This window comes from Cynocephalus volans, chromosome 7 (assembly GCF_027409185.1).
Source record: "Cynocephalus volans isolate mCynVol1 chromosome 7, mCynVol1.pri, whole genome shotgun sequence".
Classification (NCBI taxonomy): domain Eukaryota; kingdom Metazoa; phylum Chordata; class Mammalia; order Dermoptera; family Cynocephalidae; genus Cynocephalus; species Cynocephalus volans.
In genome coordinates, this window is record NC_084466.1 from 40,157,338 (window position 1) to 40,180,573 (window position 23,236).

Consider the following 23,236-nt stretch of genomic DNA (forward strand, 5'->3'; position numbering starts at 1 on the left):
AGGTGGCATTCAAATAACTTGTCAGTGGAGGGAGAAAACATGCATTTTAGGTTAAGACAGCCATCTTGCCTGGTCATTGCTAAGCAGGAAGACAAGATTTTCTGAGTTCTGATTTAACAGGTTCTGCTTTTTAGCCTCATTTGAAGCTAAACCTTTGAGGATCAATAGTTTAATGCGAACATAACTATCGTTTTTATTTTTGTGATTTATATGTGAAGATGCTTATATCAAATTGGTGTGTGTGTGTGTGTGTGTGTGTGTGTGTGTGGAGACTTAGTTACTTTACCAGAAATTTATGATTGTGGTTGCTGTAGCACATAACTATTTATGGAAACTGACCATAGTTTTGTTTTGTTTTTTCCTTTTTCCTTTGGTTTGCTATAATATCTTTACAAAATATTTTCTTCTTGTACAAAAAAGTATGGCAATTGTGATTAAGATTGAGATAATTCTCTATATATCTATTTTTCCAAATGGACTGTGAGCTATTTGAGATCAGGTACTGTGACTTATTGGTATCTCTACCACATATTGTAAGGTCAATCACATTATCATTTTCACTTAATGTTTGTTGACTAAATTAACAAGCAAATATGCAACAGTTCTTGGCCTCTGGAACCAAAGTATTGACTTTGGTTCACAACCTGGCTCTATTACTTTTTATCTGTGGGATATTGGGTAAGTCATTTTACTTTCTGGTGGCCCATTGTCTCCATGAGTAAAATAGAATAATAATACTACCTATCTCAAAGATTTGCTGTCAGTATTAAAAGAGTTATACCACATAGCGAACATAGCACAGTGCCTGTCAGTTAGATGACATAATATAACTGTAATTTTTTATTGTTTTATCCATTATTACAAAATAAAATGAAAACATTTGGGAAGAGGCCCTTCAGAGTGTTGGAAATGACATCTACTACAGAGGAGAGTTGGATATTATCTTCATATTGAAGCAATAGGTGCATGTTGGGGCCAAATTAAAGATGATCTGCAAAAACAGAATGATAGTATACTATACTCACTGCACATTTATGAACAGGGTCTTGGCATTTGCCATTGAAATAAAAGGCCATATACATTGATTTTGATCCAAACAAAATATAGCCAACAATAATTGCTGAGATGATCTAATCATTTGAAATTCAAATTGAAAAATTACAAGAAATAAAACTTTTTTTTCTTTGTGATTGTGGAGTCCATAGTTTGTATAAAATGTTGGTTTAGATATCACATGTTTTTGTTGGAATATCTTTTAATATTAAATTTAAATTTTGTAGAATATGGTTTTGAAGTATGACAGAAACTGAGAAAGAAGCCAGTGAAGTATTAAATTTTTCCAAAAGTTTAAGAAAGCCATTTATAATTGTTTCTGATTATTTCAGTGTTTGTTCTTTAGGGGATTCTATTAAGACTTTCGCACATAATTATAAAAAAGGTGTGCTGTGCATAGAATCATCAGTGGCCTGGAAGACTTATGGGAAGAAAAGAAAATTGTAAGGTGATTAAAAGGTTAAAAATATTTAGCTTTCTAGACAAACATCATTAAATGAAATTTGCAAATACTATGTACTCAGAAATATCATATATGTGGATGTATAATGTTTTCTATAGAAAGGTAAAAACAATTTTTATGTCTCTTTATTTAAAACTTCAAATTGCATGAAATTGCTACCTAGTCTCACAAAATGTTCATAAAATATGAGTATATTTTCACTGATAAATCACTTGATATACTACGTAAGGGGTCATTTATTATTGAAGTAAAGAATTTAAATTGAGACAAGAATATATCAAGACCCCTGATTTGATAAAGATTCAGCTCAAAAATATATTCACTAAGTTAAGTGATCTTAACCAAGATTAATATAATAATCCTAAGATTAATAAAACTAATATATTTAATGGATTTTAAAGAATATTCTTAACCTGGCCTTCATCTTTAGATTCTAAGAAAAGGCGAGGAGGACTTATAAACTCATAAACATCACTCTTCATGACTCTATAATGTTCAAGTGGGCATGCAAATTGTTAAACAAATTGTACCTTTCCAGTTGGAAATAATTTATATATAAAATACATTTATGTTATAATAAATGTAATATAATATATAAAATAAACGTGTGTGTGTGTGTGTGTGTGTGTGTGTATAAAGTTCTCATATATCTTAGTTTTGTAGAAGCAGTTTACTAGAAAAAAAAAGTATGCAGAATATAAACATAGTTGGAGTTTTCCTGGGGTGAAAGGATTGGAGAGGGCAAATGAACTTTTGTGAATTAGTGGCACAAGCTGCTTTCACTCCTAAATGGTTGTTGGTGTCTCAGGACTAATTTCAATGCTCATTTGCTGCTATGTATTATTCTGTTTCACTGTGGCCCCATAGGCTGTTTAATTTTATCTTCTTCCTCAAAGAAGGGCTGTACCCTTATTCTTGCAACCTTAATGTCCAGCCCAATGTTTGAGTAGCTCTTTCTCTTGGGTAAATGAATGAATGAATGGCTGAATAGAACCCCTTTCCTTTTTCCAAGCAGGTGGGATTTGGACCTAAAATATCTGCTGAGCATCTACTTTCACATTTCCCAATTTTTAGCCATCATGGTCTCTTTCTGGATTTCACTTGTTTCTTTGCCCCAACTCCCAGGGAAAGAGTTGAATTAAATTTCTTGAAAACTACTGAGATTAGCAAAAAATGATGTCTATGGAGAAGGCTGGGGATTGAAAAATCTGTGAAGTGTCCTTCCTCTAATATTTCAGATGTCTCTCACTCTTCTGAAGCACTTAGCTTTTATTAATTTATATCACTTTTGTTTTCTTTTGCTAAGTTGGATTTTTATTTCATCTTGGATCAAAACAGTAAATGGCCTAGGCAGAGTTGGTAAACATTACGCAGTTGTGGGAGAGAGACAAATTAGCGTGAGATTGATTTAGTGATATAAGCTAAGGAAAGAAAGGTCTGGTCATCTGAGGGGATGGATATCGGATCTTTATTCTTTATTCAGAACTGCAGAAAAGGGTATACGTTGGTGAGTTTCTAAGTGTTTGGAGTATCAAGTGTGGATTCAGACATCTCTAAGCCATTGCTCTCTACTTTTAATGCAGTTGGTTGAAAATACTAATGGCTGTATTACGGCTAATGTGCAAAGCTGGCAAAAACAATTACCAAAGTCATAAATTGTGATTTCATTCAAGCTATTAAGGGTAATAATTTATTTAAGTGAGGTCTTATGTTTCACTAGTACTAGGAGAGTTCAACTTGCTCTGATCCTTTGGGATAGAGCTGGGTCACTGTTGCAGATGAAGATGGGTTGATAGTGGCAACTATGGAAACAATTGATCATTCCAAAAAAAAAAAAAAAAAACGCTTTTGCTAATTTTTAAAATTTCCTCTTTTCAGTTAAGCTTTCTGTCTTTTATTCCAAGAATTACTGATCTCTAACAAAACAAAACACTTAAAAAAATCCTGATTTAATCAGTTATTCAGAGCAGTTAGATCTTGATTAAGGCTACACCTTTTAGTAAATTGATAGATACAGTATCACTGTATTCCCCTTCCCCATAGAAAAGAATTTAAATGTTCAAGTATTTACAATTTAGTTATCTTCCCTAGAATCTTGAAGCCCTCTAGAAGTTAGTGACCAAGACTGCAATAAAGGTAAAATACCACACCTGTCAATAAGGGGACCTACCTGTAGGTCATGAAGGGACAGAGAAAAGTCTTAATAAATTTTCCAACTTCCCCTCAGCCAAGAAGTTGTGTATAACTCCAATGAGAAGTTTCTAGTAGTCTTGTTCCTAGGCAAAAGCGTAAGTGATTTGACTTGCCCTTCCAAATCTTTTCTCCGAGTCTCTTCCATTCTTTGTTTAGGTATCTCAAGACAGTGCTGTCACCTAATTGTAAAGTAATACCCTGTAGGGTGTTAGTTGATGGCTTTAGGGTACTACCACCACAAAGAGTATTTGCATTTTAATGGAAGGTTTTAAAAGAACTTAAAGCTTCAAGACTGAAAGCAATAAATCTCTATTGGTGGAATTTGAGGCGATGTGATAGATTGGGTAGGAGATATCTGTGGTGAATGGAGCCCACGGGGTCTATTCTAACCACAGCGTGAGTGAAGTGTTCCTACTTAGTAGCCTGACTTTTACTACCAGAGTGAAGCCTTGTGAAGACAACCCCTATGGCTAGAATAATAAAGTACTCCTAAATAGTTTTAATTTTTAAAAAGCAAAACAAATGAAAGGATTGAAATTTTAATCTTTTAACTTCCTTTTCCTTTCTCACTTTTTCTAGGGCATCTTGCTTGAGAGCTCCCCAAACCTCTATTCTCTTCTCTGGGCTTGAGTTGTATATTTAGCATTATGTGTAGACTCAGAGTTTCAAATTTTCTTTGTGCCTTTCTTTTCATTTCCTGGAAACTTTGTGACCACTGGAATTGAAGAGATAGGATACTTGAGGAATTTGGGGAAATAACTTCACAAAAAAGGTGAAAATATATTTAAATAAATACAGTGAGCCAGGCTCTGAGCTAAATTTTAAGGACACACAGAGAGATATCTTACGCATTTTCTGCCATGCAGTCTTGGATATACCTTATGCACTTTCTGCCATGCAGTCTTGGGAGTGAAATAAATAAGCAGATTACCACAATCAGTATAGAGCTATAATAGAGTTGTTTACCATGGGCTATAGTGCACAGAAAGAATAGTAACTAGAAGTGGTTAGTAAGAAGGATGATTAAGGTTTAGCCAGGGTTAAACAGGTAAAATGTAGATGAGGATGGGTTGGTATAGAAAAGAGCTTTGGTGGCAAAGGAGGCAGCATCTATAAAAATAGTGTAATAGGAGCCCAAATAAGCTGGTAATGTAGGAATAAAAGGGTGAAAAGTATGCAGGGGCCAGTATTAGAGTATTACTCCTTTGGTGCTATGCTAAGGTGTGTGAATCCAGTAGGGAACACTGATATCTTTAAGTAAGTGGAAAAAATTTTCAAATTTGAATTTTAGATATTTTTCTGTGGTATCAATATGAAAAGTTGTATTGGAACAAAGTTGGAGGCAGGTCTTGGAAGAGGTCTTCTATTCTTCCAAATAGAAGATACTGATCAAATAAGAAATGAGAGATTGATCTGGGTGGTAAAAGTGCAGACACAGAAGAAAGAATGGATTAGAGAGACATCTTCATAGAAATGATATTCAAGTGTAAAAGAGAAAGAAAAGACGTAGCTGAGTCCTGGATTTTTAGCTTAGTCAATTGGGTGCCATTTTGCTGAACCAGGGAAGGAAAAATAGGTTTTAATGAGGCAGATGTTGAGTTCAGATTTGGACAAGCTGAGTCATAGATTATTATAGAACATCCAAGCAGAGATTTCCAGTAGATAGGCATTAATCTGTCTGAATCCCAGGAGGAGGATCTGGGCTATAGATTTATACTTAGCTATTAGTTGTTGTAAGTGATGACAATAGAAGAGATTACTCAGGGATACTGGAGACTATCAAAGGGCTGCTGAGGGACCCCAGGCAAATAACAAGAGTTAAAAAGCCAATTGAGAATGAAGAGTAATAATGAAGAATAAGAGAAAGTAGTGAGAGAGATACTTTGAACAATAAGAAGGAGAATATACCTATTGGTTAACGAGACAGACAAACATGCAAGCAATTGCTTGTTCTTCCAAAGCAATAAGTGCAGTAAGTCTAGCAGTCTCGATCTCTGCTCCTCTTCCACTTTGACATGTTTTAGCTCGTTTGAGCAATCCTGTATGTCCATTCATTTTCATATTTTCATTCCTTTCTCTCTTTTTCACTGGAGTGTACTTTTCTTCCATTCTTTTCTTCTGCATGTCTAACGCATCTTTCCGAATTCTCTTTTAATGCTTCCACTGCCATCTCTCTTCCTTTCGCATGGAAGTATCATCATCCAGCCTCACTTCCAGTTAGAATTCAGATTGCAAGTTTCCTATGAGACTTAGCACATTACAGTTTGCATCATAGTTTTTTTTATGCATTAGCTTTCCCCTCCTTGGCAAGAGTATAAAGACTAAGAACACATTCTCCCAAATTAGCTGCTTTGAAAACAGCAAGCACTTAATAATTTGTTCAATGAGCACATACAAGTATATTATTTATTTAAACGAAAAAGATAAGATCTTTGAAATTTTTTGATGAGGCAAGAGACATACATGGAAATGTTTACTTATGAAGGATGTATCTAGTGGTTTTGATATATCAAGACACGTATTCACCAGATAAATGATGGAAAAAGCATTCCATAAAAGCACAATCGTGATACAGAGGCAAAAAGTGGAAACGTAAGGATAAGAATGTTTGTTCCAAAAATTTCTAATATATTATTGATGTTATTTTTATACCAGGGTAGTCAATACTTGTCTCCTCTTCAGCTTCCATTTTTATAATTTTAAAAACTAATCTTGTGCAATGGGCATGTAAGGGAAAAGTACTACTAAAACACAAAGTACTTTTATTTATTCTAAAAGCAGATAGAAGATGCTATACTGGCAGTTTCTCAATGATGTCCTACAAATAATCCAAAGCGTTTTCAATTTATTTTAGTATATTAAAAGTAAGGCAACTTAGTGGGGGTGTTCACTAAAATAGAATAAGGGTTAAATGATAACTTGACTTATCTTTTAAATGACAAAAAATAAAAAAATTGCGAGACCTTTTCACATATTAGATCTGTATTGTCATTTATCATCTAGATATCAGGCTAGCAGTGTGAAGTAATAAAACATATCATCGAAAAATGTGCTATAGGTCTGAATCACTCTTTCATTCCACCTCCCAGCTAACTGTAGTATTAAATCAAACAAGCAGAACATTTCCTTAGGCAGCCATTGCCTTTTAATTTCCTGAAGAACCTTAAAATATCATTCATTACAAGTACTACACATATTTGGTTTTTAAAAGTCTCATAAATCAATAGCAGGCTGACTGTAATAATTATTACAAGTTAGTGCATAATTTTCGTGCTGAAGGCTGCATGCAGAACTTTAGCATATGCAAACGAGGCAATTCAAACTGTGTATAGATATTAATATGAAGAAGCAGGTAACGAGGTGCAGGCTATGAATTATGCATCAGGAGTGGCTGATCTTCAATGAGGAAAATGAATTCAGCATGTAATCTAATTAGTGATGGAAGTCTATTACATCTAACTGCAAAAGCAACCGTCCTTGAAACAAATTTATTTACAGTCCATGTTACCACTTGAAACAACTTTGAAATGATGTGTAAGACAACAGCTTAATTGTAAAAATTTTTTGTTTGTTTGTTTCAGTTCTAGACCTGGAAGGCCTCCTAAGAGAACTCAAAGTGTCACCTCCCCAGAGAACTCTCACATCATGCCACATTCTGTCCCTGGTCTCATGTCTCCTGGGATAATTCCACCAACAGGTAAGAGAGCTACTTTTTTGTGCCAAAAATATTAAAAATCACCAATGCCATAGCTTTTTTATATACCTATGGTTATGTTGATATTTGCACATGCCATTTATATTTTGTGTACACTACGATGTTACTAGTAACCATTTGTTTCAAAACTGCATTATGATTATTACTATTTCTTTATTTAAAATAAAACCAAGGAAGCTTACTTGAGCACAGTGCTAGAAGCTATTTTAATTGATCTTCCCACAAATATCAAACAGCAAATGATATCCCTATTTTCTTCTTAAATTGAAGTTAGAGAGAATGTGTGACTTTCTCAAGGTCAATCAGCTGGTAGCTGTCAATGTTTATTCAAACCCATGTCTCTGAATTCTAAACTTATTTCTCATTCCACAAGAATTCAGAAATAGATAGACGTGCAGTGCATCCAAACAAAAAACAGTAACAATGTCAAATAGAAATATCTCCTAATTTTTCTAAAACTAATGTATTTCTACTAGAATCATTTGAAGGATGAATTAGAATTTTAAAAATGTCAAGTAGAAGTATGGTCTTGACCCCATAAGCTCCATACCATAAACAACTTTAATAATGCAGTGAAGCAAAAATAACTCATTTGATTTCCACCACCTGGATATGTTTATTAATTCTTTAATTTACTTACACATGTTTGCCTTCCTTTGATGTTTCATCAGCAAATGAGCCAGATCCATGAGGAAATTAAAATAATGATATTATTATATAACATATAAGAGTATTTATATTAATTCTTGCTCTCATGGAAGTTTATTGAGGAGATATACATGTAAACATACAAATGCCAACTGATGCAACTGATATAATAAACATAATCTAACAAGATGAGAGATGGCTTTTATTTTTTCTCTGAATTCCCATATCAGTATTTTCTTTGCAACATTTGTCTTTCTGTATGCTCTAAAATAATCATGGGTGAACCGATTTCACATTCCATCTTGGGTGAAAGTTCCTTGAAGTCAATGACTGTCTCTAACTCAGCATTATTTTTATGGCAACACCTGAACAGTTCATTCACCTTTGTGGGTATTTATCAAACATTAGTTGAGTTGAATTTTAAGCTGTTTATTTTATGTAATCAATATCTTCTTTTCAGCAAGGCACCAAAGGTTCTTATTAGTAAATAATTAAAATTCCCAGGGAGATTTGTATTTTGATGCTAATTTTTCAGAGGAAAATTGAGATGTAGAAAAATGAAATCGATAGCTTATTTGTTTAATATGTTTCTCAAGTAAATGAATCCTCTGCCTAAAATTCTAATTTTAAATTTGGGATTTGGAAAAGAAGTAGGCAGTATTTTGATAAGGCTTGACTGTATTTAACTAAATGATAAAATTGTATTTTTAAAATTTGGGTTTTAAAATTTTGGTACTACATAGCTAAATCTTTTATAGTGCTTATGAAAATCTTAACCTTCCATATGTTTTATAGTTGAACGATTCAAGTGAAAGAAGAAAGATCTAAGAGTCTTTTCCCCAATGTACTATGTTTTGAAGGGTTGACCATTTTAGTAATCATTTATTCTGTATTTGGTACGATTGTGTTGACTCTCAAATGTTACTTAATTACAATTATCTTAGGGAAAAATGTATTCTAGATTGTATTTATATTAAAATAGGGAAGTCTGGTTCCAAATTTTCTGCCTATATTTAATCTTTTAAGGTGAAGACAATAAATACGTTACTATCAAAGCAGTGATGAAATAAGGTGATGGCATAAAAATCTGAATGTAGTAATACCTAACATAATCAAGTATTTGGGGGTAAGTGGAGTTTTTAAATAAAGTTCATATGCCAATGTTTCAAATGAAAATATTGTTATTTTTGAAATACCTCTTTCTGAAATATAGTACACAGTTCTCTGGCTTGACAAACTGAGACACTGAAGATAGTTTCAACTTGACTCATCATTATGGTCAGTAATTTTTGAAATAAGATCATTTTATGTATTTCAATTGCTGTGCCATTTTTCTCAGATGTGCTTTTTTACTTTTCTTCTTTCTAATGTGCTGTGAACCCAGAAGCCAGGATTTCTGTCAAGCTTGCTAAGCATTATACTGAAAAAGCCCTTAAGCACTCATGTTCTAGAGAAGAATAAAACAATAGATGCTCGTTAGGAAAGTAGACTGGATTAGAAAGGGGGTCTAGAACAGTTCAGGGCTCTGTAGAGCTCAGTGAATGGATTTAGAAAAGTGCATGCGAGCTCACTACTGCCTATTTGACTGACTTTCAACTTTAGACATTGGTATGAAAACCTGAGGCCAGAAGCTTGCCTATTGCACATGAATGGTGTTACCTTAATATATTCAATATGATTTCTCTTTTTACATAGAACTTTTCTAGATGGAGAAGTTTCAATTTTAGAGAATACAGAAAAATGTCTCCATATACTGGGGAACATGTTATTCACTATCTTAAAATATTAACTGGAAATCTAATGGTCTTAAATCTTATAGTTCTCAGGGAGTATAACACCTTTCTCCCAAGAAATATTAGTGTATTGGGGAAATGTCATTTTATATGAATATACAGACTTTTATATCCCAGAACTTTATTTATTTACACTTGCTACTTTCTTTTAAAAACAAACTGTCATTTTCTAAAAAACTTTTACCCTCTTGACACAGGGAAGGTGTGTGTTATTTTTTTAAAAGTTAATGTTAAAGTTATATGTCTATATTTTTGCCATTAAGAAAGCTAGTTTGATAACATTTCTGTTCAGTTTTTAACCTCTGAATTTGAATTTTTAAAATTTGTTTCCAAGCATCCGTGGTTATATCAATATCTTTAAAAGACTTGGATTTCATGTTTGTAAAACTAGCAAAACAAACAAACAAACATATAAACCTCAAAAGAAAAAAACAAACAAAAATCACCCCAAATCTCAAATTCTAAGATTTAAATTGTACCTACCTATGAACATTGCCTGTACTTTTGTATTCCAAGTAGTAATACTGGAAAAGGATGAAAGATGCAAATTTACTTTCTAAGTTGCTTAACTTCGTCCTATGAAAAGAAAATTGATTAATTTTGACAAGTTTATAAGTATCCATTGATTTGTTCCTAATCATTCCCTTCTTTTCTTTTCTTTTTTTCAACAATTGAAGATTGGAGTTAATTAATAATCTTCCCAGGAGGCCATCTGTTTTCTTAGAAAACAAAAAGACTACCTTTATATTTTTAAAAAATGTCTTTTCCCAGTCCTAATGTTATGTATTTAGGTATCTATAATTAAAAAAGCAACAAACAATCTCCTCCCCTCCCAAAAGAAAGAGAACAAAAAGAGAGAATGCTTATGGAATTTTTAATTGTTAGTTATTTTGGTTGCTTGAGTGGGCTAATACATAACCTTAAAAAGGGGCGTGGGCAGATGGTGATAATTTCCAAAAGTTATGGTTGTCACTGGATGCCATAGCAACCAGAAGTTGAAGTTAATGAAAGAAGGAAGGCTCTTTGTAGAGTTTTACTAGGGAATACCTCCCGTAGTGCTCACTACATTTATTTTAACTGAGCATTTGTCATAAATCATTTTTGATAATAAATACCAGTTTAGAATTAATTTATCCTAGCAACGGAGTTCCAATAATATTTATGCTTTTTATAGAATCATGTCTATTTTACAATTAAGGAAAGGGTTATTTAGGAATTCAGAATACTACCCCCTTGAGCCAGGAGTGCAATTTGGATAATGTATTTGGCCAACTTGCTGATTATATCTTTAGGTCAGAATGCAAACTGGTTTTGAAATATTATTTTCATGTAAGTATTAGAGAGTAACTTACTGAGCCCCAAATATTTGCATTTGACATTAAAAGTTATACAATACCTATTTTTTTTAGAATACACTGAAATCAAATGAATGAATGATTTATGGTTTTGCTTCTTGGACATATCTTTTCCCTCACTGTGACCTTGCAGACACATAACCAATACACATTCAGGGAAAAGAAAGCAATTGTATACATACCTACACTATGCTTAAAAGGTAAGAACAGACATTGTAAATATATCATTTTGGAAAAGCATAGTGAACTGGGGCATTATTAATCCAGAGTTAATCCCATTAAAGCATGCTCATTTACAATTTTTTTTAAGGAAAGTATGCTCAGAAGGATTTATAAATCAAAAACATATTTTCAAAGTTTATGTTCATTATTTTTCTTGCTAAATATTAGTAACCAGCAACAACATATAAACTACCTCTTTTGTAATATCAGTATTTATAGTATTTTAAGTGCATTAAACATTTAGGTTTCTCAGGAGAAAATTCACAGTGTGGAACTGTGCCTTGTGTGTTGAGAAGTTTATTAGAATAAATGCATTGTGTACCATGGGGAGACTCACAAGTACGATAAGAGAAAAAATGCACAAGTAAAACAGCCACAAAAGGATTGATTGTCTTCGTTAATAAACTAAACATAACAATCTACTGAATGTCTTACTCAAAGAATAAATATGATATAAACTAAACCATTTATGTGTATTGTGTGTATGTATGCATTTTCAAACATTTGTATATAGTGAATATTTGTGAAGTTTGATCACTGGACATTTCGAGGAAAGCACATTTAACTTACAAGTATTTAATACATGTTTCTTCATATTTTTCTTGAAGAGAAAAATAAAATAACATGTCTTCTATTTTTCCTTTTTGGAAGGCCAGCCTAAACACTAAACTTCATTATGTCATTTATTTAGTTTTAAAACTTGTATTGAACACTCCATTAGTTTCCTGTGGCTGCTATAACAAATTACCACAGGCTTAGTGGAATAACAATGGAAATTTATTCTTTCATAGTTCTGGAGGCCAGAAGACTAAAATCAGTATCACTGGGCTGAAATCACGATATCAGCAGGGCCTCACTCCTTTGCGATATTCTAGGGGAGAATCCATTCCTTGCCTCTGAGCTTCTGGGGGCTGCTGGCATTCTTCAGTTTGCAGCTGCCTCACTCCAATTTCTGTCTCCATGGTTGTGTTGCCTTCACCGTGTGTGTGTGTGTGTGTGTGTGTGTGTGTGTGTGTGTGTGTGTGTGTGTGTGTCTGTGTGTGTAATATCCCTCTGCCTCTCTCTTGTTTGTTTGTTTTTTTCCTTGCAGCTGGACGGTTAGGGGATCTGAACCCTTGACCTTGGTGTTATAACACCATGCCCTAACCAGTTGAGCAACCGACCAGCCTTCTGCCTTTCTCTTGTAGAGACACTTGGGATTGTATTTAAGGTATTTTGAATAATACAGTATTATTTCCCCATCTCGAGATCCATAACATAAACACATCTTTGAAGAATCTATCTTCATATAAAGTAGCACTCACAGGTTCCCTGGATGAGGATGTGGGCATAACTCTGGGACCATTATCAGCCTAGCACTCAGTAAGTCACTGGGTGAGGTATTGTGAGAGGTCCAAGTGTGGTGTGGTAGTCGTTCTCACAAACATGTCTGCTACAGACTAAATTTTTTAGCTTCTAAAAGATTTTGGTCAATTTTGTTCATTTCAGTATCTCATTATGTAGAATATTGCCTGGCACACAGTGCATATTCAAAATCAAAATAAATATTTGTTCAATGAATATGGCTAATTAACACTTAGTAAAGGATTTCCGAGAGGAATTATTATGCCTCACAATTACAAATTTAAACACTGGTGTGTTAAAGCAGCTTCTAAAATCCCATTAAGCACAGATAGACTACAGATTAAAGATTTAGAGTCTAGAGCCTAGCAGAGGTGTACTAAGTATATGGAAGGCTTTATTTATTTGTTTGTTTATAGGATATGCTGGCTACATTTAAGTATTATTATCGACAATTGATGAAATTTATAACCTAGATTGATACTCTAAAGAAGCAATATTTACAGAAATAACATGGCAGCATAGAACATATTAGTCTTTACAATTCCTGCATATATATTTCAATATATTTGCCCTATATTATGTCATCCTTAAGGATTAGAATTTTCATTGTACCCATACTATCTTAATGTAGAGCTACAGAATTTTCATTGTACCCAGAGTATCTTGATGTGGAACTAATTTTATACACATGTGAATAAAACAGAGTTCTTAATTTAACTGAGTATAAATACAACTTTTGGTATGCAGAACTACATATTAAATATATTTACTTCTTTTTTTCATATGTAACATACATTATAATTGAGTACTTCGGTCATATTATAATATGTATTGGGTCTGTTACCAGCATAGAAATTCATAAAAAAAAATTTTCTAAGCTCTTAGAGCAAAGATCTGTTATTTTTAGATTTAATTAAATAACCACATATTACTAGACTTCTAGACAGGCCTCTCATCTACTTAAATTAGAAGAAAATTACAGTTCTTTCTTCCCTAATTTATTTCTCTCTTTCAAGTTCCTATTGAGTTCCGTAGTCTCATATGCCTACACTAGACTCTACTAAGAATTATAATCTGCTTACACTTCTGTACCAGTAGATTTGCAGTAAATGAAGTTGCTAATGTCCTTAATTGACGAATTGCAAAGTATTATTTGCTTCCTTTTTAGTAATATGATGCCTCCTTTGACAAGAGTTTATTTACATTATGAAATGCAAATCAAATTTTCAGTCACCTTTGTTTATGACAGTGAATATCGTGTAGATGAACTGGAGCTTTGCAGATTATCCATTTATTTGTGAGATTTCTTATACAGTGTTCTAATCTCTTTGTTATATAATGTCATGTCTTTTATTACTCGTTGTGATTTTTTGACCAGTAGGAGTTACTATTACTATCCTAGTTCCCTCCCTAACCAAGAGACAGGAGAAATACAAATACTGTTTAATCAGGGAAAACAACCAACTCTGCTATAGATAAAATTTGAATATTCTTAAAAGATATCATAAAACAAAAGTTATGCAAAATAAGATAAAATAAGATGATTTGTTTAGTCTCTCTCCTAGATATGCTTTCCCCTCTGAGACTAACTTCAAAGTTTAAACTTCTTCCCTTAATGATGTGCTCTTGGATTGTTATTAAGGATTTAATCATACCACGTTGAAAATTATTTTATTTTCTCCAGACTTTTTGGGGATAAGTTTCACAACTTTACTATCTCCTTTGTAAAGAAGTAGAATTGCTAATTGAAAGGGTTGACAGGACCCAAAATTTATAGAGAAATTGGCAAAAGCCAGAAAGATCACAGTAATAGTAAAATTTGGCATTTAGTGTCCTAAAACATTTATTGCCATATTCATGAATGAACTTAGGACTTGATTGGAAGACATTCTGCATGGAAAACATTGAAGGATGTCATTTGGCTCTGTAATTACATAAACCAGCATTGTCGTAGAGCTTCAGAAAGTGCTAATTTAAACCTAAGTTTATAATAAATGGGAATATAAAGTCCAGATAAAGGGAAAGAGCCATACTCTGCACTTCAGATGACATCTGGAACATTATGTTCAGTCATGGTACCACAAATTTTAGTAGGATATTGACAGACTGGTGAGGATTAAGAGAACTTTCTAGATGATGGGGATTTGGAAATGATGATGATGTTTAGCATTAAGAAGATTTACAGAATGTCTGAAAGTGGATAATAGAGTAGAATCATACTGTGCTCTTCTGAGGACAGAAATCTAACTGATAGACTGAAATTACGGAAAGGTCTGCATTGTCTTCTATAACAAAGTGCCTTGCTACACTGAGAGCTGTCTGAGAGTAGAGTGTATTACTGCTAAAACCTTATTTTTCCTTCTGTCAGCAATGAGGAAACTGGGATGAAAAGTTGTTAGCCATAGTTTTTATATCAATTTGTTTTATAGGCTACATTGTATACAGTATAAAATAGTAATAATTAAAAAAAATACTCTCCCTCCCTGACCGTCGGCCATTCATTTCCCCTCTTAGAAATCACTATTGTGAGGGAAACTTGAAGGTAATTTTGCAGTGAGAGGGAGGTAGATTGAGTCAGACCATCTTGTTCCCTTCTAATTATAAAATTTGATGATTATTTTACTTGATTTTACTTTGAATTTTCTATCCAAACATGACATGTGCCTTTCTAGTTAAAGGGTATCCATTCTTCAGTTTTATATTCTTCCATGGTTTTGAAGATAATTTTTTAAAATTACTTTTGAGATGAATGCTTTGTATTTTTAAGCAATCATACTTCTTGCAACACTGTTTTTCATGGATGTTTATAGTTAGCTCACGGATAAACCTGTGACTATGGTAAGCTAACAAACACTTTTTTTTTTCCAGTTGAAAGAAATTTTTAAGTGTTTTTGTTTTTTCTTTTGTTCTGTCTGCCCTTTTTTCATGAGTACACCCGAAGGAGTTCATAGCTGTAAATGTAACAGATAGGAGGAAATGGCAATCACCGAATATAATATAAAGGAATACTTATAGCTGTGATGGGATTTGGAACTAGGGGATGGCGAAACAGCATTATTTTAACCAATAAATATTATCAGAAATGATAATAGAATGACATAAACCCTTAAAGGGATTTAAATGAAAGACTTTGAACTTTACTATACATTATTTTGATTTAACTTTTCAATTTAAAAAATAAAGTCCCAAGAGAGGAGTCAATCCCTGAAAGTCATAAGAATCTTTTAGGCACATCACTTCTTAAATGTATAATAATTGAGCCATTCAAACTTTTTGATCTTGATTTCCTTCTCCTGTAAAAGCAATCGTTTTACTACATCAAAATTATTTTTCTCAAATTGTTATGAATGTCAAATGACACAATTTATAGCAGCATTTTGCAAATGATGAAGCTAGACAAAGGTAAAATATTATTGTAATTAGAAAGGGTGATCCCAGTGTTATTGATTGTTATTGCTGACTTTCTGTGCTCAAATAAACTCCATTGGATTTAAAAATAAACTTGATAACTTTTAAAAGTGTATAGCTTACTTATAGAAAGTCTTAGGCAAATTATTCCTATTTACATAAATGTGCTCTATAGATACTCCTAATAGAGGTAGTTTAACACTTAAATGTGGTTATTACATGTTTACTTTTAGGACTTAATGATACTGAAATCTTTTTGGAAACCTGCATTTATGGGCAAAATAAACTTTATGGATATAAAACTTCATTGCTACTGAATATAATGTATGTTCAAACTGTCATATGTTGCTTTCAGAAATATCCATATTACAAATGGTAGTAGACTTTGAAAATGAAGATTGCTTTCAATTGATTATAGCTGTATGCTGAGTTATTTAATTATTGGAAATGAATTGACGTATTGTAAAGTAAACAATGAAGCTGGTTTTCAAAATGATAAAACTGTAACCTAATTCAATATATTGAATCAGATTATGTGCACTTTTGCACTTCATTAAGGAAGTAGTCAGTATAATTAATGTGAGAGCTTTTTATCATATTCATTTGTTGATATATGGCTAAAGATATATACAGTAAACTAAACTATTTAAAGATCTTTTGTGCTATTTCACATTTTAATTAAAGTTGCTACAAACTTGATTCCTGGAGAAGACCACCATGGATTTTCTTTTGTTGTTGTTGCCAATTTTAGAATTCATCAAATAGGTTATGACTCTTCAAAGGACATTTATTTTTCAAAGAAATGGTATTGTGACATAGCCCTTAACTTGGAAATGAAAGGTCTGCCTTTCATTCTCTTCCTCATCCCTTGCTATCTATGTGACCTTGAGCCTTACCTGTTCAGTCATCACAGGTAGATACAGATACCTAAAGCATCCTTTTAGAGAAGAGGGGAAAAAAAATGTTAAGAGCCTTGTCTAAAGTTCCACTCTTATGTGCTGGTCAATTCAAGTTTTCTGACTCCAATTTATTCATTATTTTCTAAATCAAGCCGCCTTCTGAAATACCTACATCATTTATGAGCAACTCTCATAAGATCTGCCTTACCTCCTAGTTGATAGGACTTTGTAAAGAGCAAAATGAGCTAATAAACAACAAAGCACTTTGCAAAGTGTTTTACAGCAAGATAATATCTGATTCTGAGTTTTACTGTGATGATTTTCAAAACAGGTCTTTTGCCTTGTTTGAGACAGAATACCAGTTATTTACCTCTGTTTGAACACAGTTTTAGGAATGATAGGTTGTCTCTTAACCTATGTCTATGGCATCAGGTTGTAATCTTTCCTTATTTTTTAAAAATTGATTTTGTATCTTCCAATTTGATCAAATAAAATTGTGTTCTCCTGATACAATCCTCCACTCATGTCAATGATTACCTTTTGACAATTATATATGGAATTTTTTGATTAATATTTAATTCACTGAAATGCAAACTATATCAAATCCTTTGATAGAGTATCATTCTTTTCAGATAAAACATTTCCAGCTAGCTTTCATTTAAGAAATGTAGTAATTGTGAGGAGACTATTTTTCTAAATACGTATTTTCTAATTACTTGAATATTTGAGCTTGTTTCCTGAGATGTAAAAATACGACAAAGAAACATAGTGTTAAGTTTTGAAGGATTAAAGGAGATGTAACACTTTGTTTTTTCTAAGAGGTTATGCAAATGTGTTATTATTTTGGGTTTGACTTACAAATGTGATTCTATATCAACAAGATTCTCTTTAAACTTGTAAAATATTCAATATTAAATCAATATCAATAAAATGTTTAATCCCTCTAGTAAAGCATTATTCCCTAGAAGTCAATTTTTGGAGCTATTTTTTTTTCCTATTAAAACATCTGTTTTCTAAATATGAAAATGTAACATTGTGAATGTTTTCAAACATGTCCTTCTATTTGGATACCTTTATTTATCTTTTAAAATAGTAAATGCCCTTTGTATTATCTATTATGCTATATTGCTTAATAACACTCTTCTAGGGAGTTATGTTAGAGTAAATATGTTTAAGTAGGATTGTGTGGAACAGTGCTGATTTAAATGAATATAAATGCAAGTATTTCCAAATTCCAAGAAAATTAATTGCATAATATTACAATATAAAGATATTTTGAAGTTATTTAAGCATGAGATTCATCTCATCATACCTAACCTTTAAGTTACTTATTGAACAAGTTAAATTTAAGGATGCCATTCCAGGGAGAACCCGTTACCATATGACCTGTCCATATGAGTTGTCTTTTTGATTTATAATGGCAATTGCTTTCTCGGCATGAATTTCATAACATAATAATATTCTATGAATTTTTGAAATTACAGTGAGCTCCACATCAATCATCTATAATAAATACTATATGTATCAATGAGAGAGGACTATTGGAAGGTAGACATTTTAGAAGTATGCACTTGCTCCAAATAATAGTATTGTTATTTTAATCAAATGGGAGGGTTGCTTCTTTTGATTTCCTTTAAATTGATCACAAAAATGGTCAGCATCATCACTCCCATTAGTGTACATCCCATCATCTCAACAGTAATCTTCATTTTCTCTTGAATGTGCTGACTGTCCATTGAGCCAATTTTGCCTAGACCACTGTTGTTCTTGGCCTGAATTCAAGGAAATCTGTTGCTCCTGGAGTTCCTACACATTAATGTCCTTAAATTTCAGGATTATAATTAAACACATGTGACATGGACTGCCATTATCTGCCCATGTTTCTTTTACCTGTAAGAATCAAAGAAGTTTAAAGTGAGATCTTAGCCTTGTAAAGAATTTCATATGCTGCTGTTTGTTTCTTCAGTTTTTCTTCACAAAATATTACTAAAAATACCTTGTTAGAGTTTTTTAATAAGTAAATATTTATTCATTTTCTATGTGAAAATAAAGCCGTACATCGATTTTCCATCAGCAGCTCTTTCATTGTTTACTTACTCTCTTGTTCCTAAGATAGCACATCAACTAACATGGAGAGTGTTTCATTCTTTTGACATATTTTTGTGTCATCTTTTTATTAATGATCATGACATTTTCACCTGATTTGTTATTCCTTCTATAATTTAGCATGGATTTAGCATTTCTTAAGGAACATATTTGAGAAAACAACGGATATGTTCAAAGAGACCATTATTTTTTAGAAAACAGTTTTTAAAACTTATTCAAATGTATAGTCCTAATCATGTAGTTTAGAAGATCCATGGCCATATTACAGATGTAAAACACAAAAAATAATATTTTTGGAAGTAAAAAACTTTGAAATTTGTTTCAAAATAGTTACTTGAGTTTATCTACATAGTACTTCTCACATATCTCTCTTATAGATATTTTTGCACTTATAATACCTCTTTAGTAAGACTTTGTCTATACATACTGTTCAATGGATAGAAATAAAAACAACTTATCAGACACAGGTACATTTTATTAAAAATTCCAACTATTTTTGTATATGGAATCAATATTTCTGTTTATATTTTTTCTGGTCAAAATATTATAAAATTAAATACAATTTAATCAATCATTATAATAAATTGGTTACAATAAGGGGGAGTGCAAGTATTTATTGAGCAACCACTACATGGTAGGAATTTTGCTAATAGCTAATACGTAATTTATTTCTCATGTCTAACTATGAAGGAGGTACTGTTTACCTAGGTTTACAAATGAATAAATTAAGGCACACAAAATTTAAATAACTTGTTCAAGTTGAAGTGAAGGGCTCAACTGGGGATCAAATTCAGGGATAAATAATTAAAAATCCTGTTTTCACTGTACCTTCAATGCTATTTTTAAGGAATCCATTAATCATGTTAGGTACCTTCCATATTTTGAGCAGAATCAAAACAGAATGAATTGAAATAAAAAAATTTTAAGAGTTGAGTCAAATTTCAAAAGAACACTTCAAATTCTCATTAATATGCTTAATCTTTGAAAAACTCACAACTTCATGTATTGGATAGATAAGTTAAATTCTTGTATTGTAGGCATTCTAGTCACTTTTCTGCACTATAATATTTCCTTGCTAATATTGTGTGTCTCTCCCAATCCTGGGGGAAAGCTTAAGAACCATTTTAAAATTTCTTAAAGAACCAAGATGTTTAGTTCCATGATTTGGAAGCTGCACATAGGGATAGCAAAAGGATAGTGTAAGAACTGTTAAAAAATTGTATTTCAAAATTTATGACCAAGGTTAATTCTTTAGTAAGCCATTGTGTTTGAATTTTAATTCTTACTTGGCTATCACTTTATTGAGTGTTTGCCTATTAAACCACCTTTTTTTTTTTTTTACATTGCACTTTGCTAAGTGCTGTAGTACTAACAGACTGAAAAATGTTTTATGCTATTAGAGTTATTTCTGAATGTTATGCATAGTTAAGCACAGTATCGTGTTACCTGCAAGCTCCAAACCATGTTATTTTGCCCCAGATAATTGAAGATTTTTTTTTTCACTTTTATTAATTCACTCTTATGGTTTTCATCTGCTCTATTGGTTATTTGTAGTAAATCTCTATGTTATTATATTTTTGTGCAATTCATATATTACCTTGTTAAGCAATGTAATAATTGATATCTACTGGCAGTTCAATGTAGGCTCTTTGGTTCTGAGAATTATAGTAACACTTTTCACTATATTATATTAGACACTAACCTGTTTGATATAATTTGCATAATAGTTAAAACTATATTTCAAATATTTAATTTTTAAGTTATTATTTTAATGTTTTCGAAAATAGAAAAGTATCACTCATAATCACACAATGTCATGTAACATACATTTCCTTTTTGTTTATTACTGCTGAGTTCTTGCTTACATATCTAGGACATATGCACCAGAATATCCTGTCTTCCAACCTTTCAAAATGTGAGCTGGTTTTTCATAAATAATAATAAAAAAAATTACAGCAATCTCCCAATTTTAAAAAAAAAAATGGTAAAGTCACAATTCAGTTAGAAGTATTATTCCCCTTTTACATTGTATTTGTAATAATTGTGAGCATTTTAATTTTTACCATTTCACATTAAAATTTCAGTGAACAAGGAACAGAAATTATTTCATCCGTTTTAAGGCTTTTGTGCTATTCAGATTCTGCATTTATTTTGTTATCATGCTTTATCCTGTTTTCTAAAGGAACAGGTTGTTTCTAAAATTCTAAAAAGTTTAGTCTGATAGAAAAATGAACCCATAGCATTTTTTTTATTTTGCATTGAATCTCAAAATCCAAATGAGAGATTTGAATATTAGGACCTTGACTTTGACTCACCTCTGCTTAATTTTGACAGTTGTCTTAAAATGAATTTAGTGTTTAATGAAATTTTCTGGACTGATAACTCAAGACCTGAAGGGAACAATTCTAGTGGTGAGAAAGTAATTTTCTGGCCTAATTACACCTTTGGCCTCACTACAAAGTCTGTCAACAAAAATGCCAGGTTTGATCATGATTTTTTTTGACGTGTATTCACCAATCTACTTCACACAGGAGACTTTTTTACAATAGCATTTGGTATTTGCAACCTAACTAAGATTTTAGAACTGGGCATAAAACCTCAACATACTGTTGCCAATAGGTGATTCTCTTCAATCCCTTTTAAATTTGAAAAACTATGTGGTTATTAATGAATTTTACATATTGTACTCTTTGGAAATCTGCATGGTCTATTATTTGAGATGGTCATGCAAATTGTAGCAAGTATTAGCAAATGAATGGTTAACTGGTTTTTTAAAAAAAAATGTGGAAAAACTGGACTCTCTAGAATTGCTATTTCTTATTTACATTCACCCTAAAAGCCTAGCAGAGTTAGAGAATTTATAGTTGGTAACCAATAAAACTGGGTTCTTATAAGGGGAAGTGGGTCCTTGATTAACCTTAACCACTAAATATTTGTATAAAGATGGCAATTATCTTGAATTTGAGTCTGAGTTTCTCCATATTTCAATAATCAAATTGTGCATTTTGTTTAGTTCTCAACCCTTGAATCATTTCTCCAACAACACCTTGACCAGAAGGCATATATCTGCTGCATTAAAGATCTGGCCATGTTCTTACATGTGAAATTAGGCTCTACTCTTCAACCCTGAATTAGCTGTCCTCTTAACCTAGCTTTTTGCTTTCTCCTCTTTCTCTTTTTTCTTCTCCTTTTCTTGAGTTTTCTAAAAAACATTTTAACTGTCAAGGTTGTTGATGAAAGCTGCGTTTAGCAGAGGCTAAGTTCTAATTAGAGAAAGAAAGTAACAAAAGATAATTGACTGGTGTTATTGAATTACTGTCTCTGCTTTTTTTGATTTTTATCTACTTTTGATAAATATTTTCTCAGTTGGAGAAATTACACATGAACAAGTACACACACACAATCACACACACCCTCAATTTCCAAGGATTTACAGTCATTAAATACAGTATCTTAATGTTGCCAACAATCTTAAACAAATATTGTTATATTTGTTATCATAAAGTACACTCATAGCTATTTCAAAGTCTTTATGAAACATATACTTCAGAAATTATCATTTACTTATTCAACAAATGTTTATCATGAGGTATAAAGATGAATGACATTACCACTCAATAAACTATAATTGAAGGTACAAAGTGGCAAATACAAAGAGAGCTATACAAAAGCAGTATACATTTTCCAAAGAGGAAGAGAAAACTGGTGGTTAAGGGAAGGATCATTGTCATCATGGTGGAAGGTAGCATTTTATATTGGCTAAAGTGGGTATCAGTTAACTCAGAAATTTATGTGTATGACACAAGTAAGTGAAAAATAAATTTGATAGCAATTTTTGTGAACAAATAGATGGGCTTTTACCTGATTAGCGAGTGGTGTGGTTGTTTAAAGATTCAAGACGATCACTGGCTGATTAATGAATGTGTAATTTTCAGACCATTAGAGTATTAGTAATTGTTACCATCTATTGGGATTTATTATATTTCAGTTACTAAATTCTTTTACATATATTAGCTCACTTTATCTTGATAAGATGC

General features: G+C 32.1%; 1 protein-coding gene across 1 annotated transcript in view; it reads left to right on the top strand.

Annotated features, from left to right (window-relative positions):
* Nucleotides 1–23,236, top strand: part of DACH1 (dachshund family transcription factor 1) — a 392,928-nt gene that overhangs the window by 157,352 nt on the left and 212,340 nt on the right. The window contains exon 2 of the mRNA XM_063102567.1: nucleotides 7,291–7,406. Within this exon, the coding sequence (XP_062958637.1) occupies nucleotides 7,291–7,406 (116 nt within the window). The remainder of the gene's footprint in view (nucleotides 1–7,290; nucleotides 7,407–23,236) is intronic.